Source organism: Pseudophryne corroboree, chromosome 6 (assembly GCF_028390025.1).
Source record: "Pseudophryne corroboree isolate aPseCor3 chromosome 6, aPseCor3.hap2, whole genome shotgun sequence".
In the NCBI taxonomy this organism is placed as follows: domain Eukaryota; kingdom Metazoa; phylum Chordata; class Amphibia; order Anura; family Myobatrachidae; genus Pseudophryne; species Pseudophryne corroboree.
In genome coordinates this window covers 818,416,531-818,422,512 of record NC_086449.1, presented here as the reverse complement: position 1 = coordinate 818,422,512, position 5,982 = coordinate 818,416,531, and the positions used below count along the sequence as shown (strand labels likewise).

General features: G+C 48.6%; 1 protein-coding gene across 1 annotated transcript; it reads left to right on the top strand.

Annotated features, from left to right (window-relative positions):
* Positions 1-405: 405 nt before the first annotated feature.
* On the top strand, positions 406-3,428 carry LOC134935786 (E3 ubiquitin/ISG15 ligase TRIM25-like). The gene is made up of 2 exons (XM_063930616.1): positions 406-1,232; positions 2,326-3,428. Exons 1-2 carry the CDS (start codon positions 428-430, stop codon positions 3,135-3,137), a joined length of 1,617 nt encoding a protein of 538 aa, XP_063786686.1. The 5' UTR covers positions 406-427; the 3' UTR covers positions 3,138-3,428.
* The last annotated feature ends 2,554 nt before the right edge of the window (positions 3,429-5,982 follow it).

The window sequence follows — 5,982 nt, the reverse complement described above, 5'->3', positions numbered from 1 at the left end:
ACCCACGAGTGGTAATAGTCCCTGCTGGTCGGCATGCTGACCGCTGGTATGCCGACCATCAGGATTGTGAGGGCGCGGGATGTCGGTGGAGGTATTGAGACTGGCGGTCTCCTGAGCGCCGGTCACATAACTACGTCCCATTTTAACTATAGAATATAACAAGCTAAATAATTAAATGTCAAGTTTAAATCCCTGTAAATGTACAGAAGTAATAATTATCATCTTATTAAATGGCCTTTATTGTTTTCAATATAAGTACATTTCCTGCATGATGTCCTTTTATGTATTAGGTGTGTCACTTACTGTAACTGAGCCTGCAGCTATAATCTGAGTATCAGCTCAGCCTCGCCCTGTGTGCAGAATGTGACCTCACTGGTTTCTGAGTGTCAGAGACTATTACTTTCATTTCTCTCTACTGCTGCCAGCGATGGCGTCTGCTGACCTGAGACAGGAGCTGGACTGTTCTATCTGCCTGAGCATTTATACAGATCCTGTAACCCTGAGATGTGGCCACAACTTCTGCCGGGTCTGTATTGATCGTGTGCTGGATACACAGGAGGGGGCTGGAGCTTATATCTGTCCTGAATGCAGAGCAGTGTGTCAGGAGCGTCCTGCACTGCAGAGGAACATAACGCTGTGTAACATAGTGGGGAGTTTCCTGTCTACTCGGACAGATCAGGAGGAGACTGGGATCTTCTGCACTTACTGTGTGGACTCTCCTGTACCTGCTGCTAAATCCTGTCTGCTGTGTGAGGCTTCTCTGTGTGATAAACACCTGAGAGTACACAGCAAGTCAGCAGAACACGTCTTATGTGATCCCACCACTGCCCTAGGGAACAGGAAATGCTCTGTACATAAGAAAATCCTGGAGTATTACTGCACTGAGGATGCAGCCTGTATCTGTGTGTACTGCAGGCTGGATGGAGAACACCAGGGACACCATGTGGAGATGCTGAACGAGGCATCTGAGAAGAAGAAGGAGAAGCTGAGAAATGTTCTGCAGAAACTGACCACAAGGAGAGAGGAGACTGAGAAAAGAGTCCAGAGTCTGCAGGAACGCAGGAGAGAAGATCAGGGAAAAGCAGCTGGTGTAATAGAGACAGTCACTGCCCTGTTTAGAGACATCAGGAGACAGCTGGAAGACCTGGAGAAGAGAGTCCTGAGTGAGATCTCCAGGCAGGAACAGTGCATTTCACTCTCAGGGGGAAATTTACTAAGATTCGTATTTTCCCGTTTCAGGTCAAAGTTCAATCACGAATGACATCGAAAGTGTAAAACTGCAACTTTTTGAATTTATTACGACTAATTTACTAAGCTGTCGTATTCGGGTTTTTCTTTTGTTCCGATGTCGATGTCATTCGTGTTTTTTTTTCTATTTTTACGGCAGTGATTAGCAAAACACTGCCGACTTTTTTACAATGAATCTCGGCCGGATCTGTGTGATCCGTGCTGGGGTTTATTTTTTTTTGTTTTTTTTAAATTAAACACTGCAAAATATTTAAAAAAAAATTGCGTGGGGTCCCCCCTCCTAAGCATAACCAGCCTCGGGCTCTTTGAGCCGATCCTGGTTGCAGAAATATGGGGAAAAAAATGACAGGGGTTCCCCCATATTTAAGCAACCAGCATCGGGCTCTGCGCCTGGTCCTGGTTCCAAAAATACGGGGGACAAAAAGAGTAGGGGTCCCCCGTATTTTTAAAACCAGCACCAGGCTCCACTAGCTGGACAGATAATGCCACAGCCGGGGGTCACTTTTATATAGTGCCCTGCGGCCGTGGCATCAAAAATCCAACTAGTCACCCCTGGCCGGGGTACCCTGGGGGAGTGGGGACCCCTTCAATCAAGGGGTCCCCCCCCCAGCCACCCAAGGGCCAGGGGTGAAGCCCGAGGCTGTCCCCCCCCATCCAATGGGAGTAGGAGGCTGGTTATGCTTAGGAGGGGGGACCCCACGCAATTTTTTTTGAAAAAATAAGCACTTTCCCACCCCTTCCCACTGATATACATGCACGGATCTCATGCCTATCCAATCACGAATAAAAAAAAAAGGTCTGGTTTTTTTTAGCACTTTTTTACGAGTTGTAATTTTTCACGGCAGTGTTTGTTTTTTTTTTGCTTTGCACTTCTTAGTAAATGACCGAGATTCATACTTAAACAGCCGCGTTTTGACCGATGGTGTATTCATTCGTAATTTTTTTGTTGGACTTCCAAAAAATTACGAATGCCCTCATCACTGCCGTGATTATTGCTTAGTAAATTACCGAGATGACACTTTGATGAAAAAACGGCATCTCGGTCAAAATCGGGACCTTAGTAAATTTACCCCTCAGTCTCTGATCTGATCCAGCAGCTGGAAATAAAGAAGGACGAGCTGTCCGGGAAGATGCGTCACATTGAGGAGCTGTGTAACATGTCTGATCCAGTGACTGTCTTACAGGAACCAGACACAGGGGACTTGTGTGATACTGAGGACACAGAGACACATGATAACCAGGTCCATGGTGCAGGCGATCTGGATGTGGGTCTCATCTCAGGGACATTACACACATTATCTGATATAATAACAGGTTTAAATACAGGGATCTATGTACAGGAGGCTACAGACCTATTACTGGATGTAACCACAGCTGGTAATACTATACAGATATCAGGTGACAGGAAAACTCTAACATTGTCACATATAAAGCAGAAGCGCCCACTAACACCAGAGGGATTTCAGGGTCCTCAGGTAATAAGCACCAGGGGATTCTCCTCAGGGCGACATTACTGGGAGGTGGATGTCAGTAAGTCAGTGTGGTGGGGGGTGGGGATGTGTTATCCCAGTATAGACAGAAGAGGACTTAAGTTATACATTGGATATAATAACAAGTCCTGGTGTGTGTGTAGGAAGATGTATAATCAGTACTCAGTGATGCATGACAGTACAGTATTCCGGTTACCTGACAATATCCGCTGTGACAGAGTGAGGGTGTATCTGGATTATGAGGCAGGACAGATGTCCTTTTATTCTCTGTGTGACCCCATCAGACACTTACACACCTACACTGCCGCCCTCACTGAGCCCCTCCATGCTGCATTATGGGTAGGGATCGGGTGTATAACTATTTCTGGGGGAGTCAGGAGCTGGGAGATATTACCATAAGAAATCTGCCCAGAGACTGGTGACATCACAGGGAGGGGAATCTAATTGGGGGAACATTCAGCCAATAGAATGAAGCAGTAGGTGGAGCTGACCCTGATAGAGTGCTGGGAGAGAGACTAGTGGCTTAGGGCTCCGGCAGGTGTTACTGCAGCCTGCTGCTCTGAGTACTATAGTGTGTGCCCCATGTCGCCCGCTGTGTAGTTTTTGTTCTCAGATTTCTCATGATCTCTTATTATAACACTCTGTTACATTTTTGTATTTCTGATATAATAAACTACAAAAAAATTGCAATAGATCTTGTTAAAGCTCAACAAAAATGTTTTGTAATGAAATATATCTTCCATTTTCCGATATTTCTGAATTGAATACAATATAGGCTCACCCCAAACAACTGGTCAGATCTCTTCATATGTTCCTATAATTCATATATGCCCATTGGAATTCCCCCCTGCCCTGTTCACATTTCCCATGCAGAGAGGATGAGCAGTAGACTTTGCTTCTGCTGACAGCTGGAACCAGCCCGGTTGTCTGTACTGAGAACACGCGCATACTGAAACAAGGTGGCTTAATAGACACTGCACCATTATTCATCAAATATTGGCTCAGATTTATCAAGCCTTGGAAAGTGATAAAGTGCACGGTGATAAAGTACCAACCAATCAGCTCCTAACTGTCATTTTCCAAATACAGCCTGTGCCATGCTTTTGTACTTCAGGAGTAGCTCCCAGCCAGCGCAACTCCTGCGCGCTGGCAGGGAGCTATTCGTCACTGCCCGGGTTGCAGCAGCTGCGTATGACGTCACGCAGCCGTGGCGGCCTGCCCCCCCAATAGTCCGGGCACACCTGTGTTGCCCGGATCGCGCCGCCGGCCTGCCCCGTCCTGCTCAGCGACCGCCTCTGCCTGTCAATCAGGCAGAGGCAATCGCAGGGCTACGACAGCTGTCAGCTGTCTGCCATGCGCCGGCGCACTGCGGCGCCGATGCATGCGCAGTTCAGACCTGATCGCTGCAGTGCAAAAACTCACAGCACTGATCAGGTCTGAATCAGCCCCCATGTGCACTACAGGTACAGGTACAGGCTAATTCAGACCTGCTCAGCCGGCGATCAGGTCTGAACTGCGCATGCGTCACAGTGCGCATGTGCATGCCAGGGATGCGATCGGCATCTCAGCCCAGCGATCGCTTCTGCCTGATTGTCAGGCAGAGGCGTTTGCTAGGTGGGAGGAGGTGGGCCGGTAGCTTTCGGACGCCGTTTTGGGGGGCACGATCCGGGCAACGCAGGTATGCCCGGACCGTGTGGGGGCGGGCCGCAGTGGCTGCGTGACGTCACACGCAGCCACTGCGACCAGGGGCATGGGCAAAAAAAAAAGCAATGCTGCGCAGGTAGGGACTTACTCGCTGGGTGCGCTAGCATCGCCACCTTGCGATGCTATTGCACCCGTGTGGCGGGGGAGGGCAAGACATGCGGGGCAGACTAGGCCTGTGCTTGCCGTCCCCCCGGGTCTGAAGTTGCCCCGTAGATCAGTCTGTGGCATCACAACGGGGGTGCGGGGGGTGTGGCCAGCTTCTGGGTGTCACATCATTATGAAGCAGGAACCAGGACATTGGGGGTCATTCCGAGTTGTTCGCTCGCAAGCCGTTTTTAGCAGCTTTGCACACGCTAAGCCGCCGCCTACTGGGAGTGAATCTTAGCATAGTAAAATTGCGAACAAAAGATTCGCAATATTGCGAAAAGTCATCTCTGTGCAGTTTCTGAGTAGCTCCAGACTTACTCGGCATCTGCGATCAGTTCAGTGCTTGTCGTTCCTGGTTTGACGTCACAAACACACCCAGCGTTCGCCCAGACACTCCTCCGTTTCTCCAGCGACTCCCGCGTTTTTCCCAGAAACGGTAGCGTTTTTTCCCACACGCCCATAAAACGGCCTGTTTCCGCCCAGAAACACCCACTTCCTGTTAATCACATTACGATCGCCTGAACGAAGAAAAAGCCGTGAGTAAAATACCTAACTTCATAGCAAATTTACTTGGCGCAGTCGCAGTGCGAACATTGCGCTTGCGCACTAAGCGGAAAATCGCTGCGATGCGATGAAATTTACCGAGCGAACAACTCGGAATGACCCCCATGGTTTCAAATACTTTCAATATGGTAGTATGAGTATGGGAATCTAACGAATCAATTAACAGTTTCCACTTTGTATAAAAGAAGCCACACCAGAATCCGTGGGCCGCCGAATACGGGCGCTATTACATCCGGCCCCATGGCCGGAAAGAGGGCTTGTCTGTCATAGTTAAGAGTTTTGAGCATTAAAGATTTAACCGATCCTAGGAAGGAGGTGTGGAGGTCGTCCAATTACATAGAAGAACTTTTTGGCCACCGTAACAATTATGGTTAACAAAGGCCTCCACAGTTTGTCATTTACCCCCAGGTGCCATTTAGATAAGATAGCACAGAGCAAGGCAGCTGGGTCCATGGGGAATTGTCTGTGGAAAATCAAATTCATATAATTCATAACTTTGCCTCAAAAGTTTTAGATCTTAGAACTTATCCAGAAATTATGATAAAAAGTTGCGCTGGGGTGCTAACAGGGTGGACAGTTCCCTGGCTCCTCTATAACTCGCTTACAAAGCCCTCACCCACTCCTCTCCCATCTACATCTCTGACCTTATCTCCCTTTACACTCCCACACGTCCTCTTCGCTCTGCTAATGCACGCCGACTCTCCTGTCTACGGATTACTTCCTCCCACTCCTACCTCCAAGATTTTTCATGTGCTGCACCACTTCTCTGGAATTCCCTCCCCCTCCCCCTCAGACTCTCCACCTCTCTACAAAACTTCAAACGGGCTCT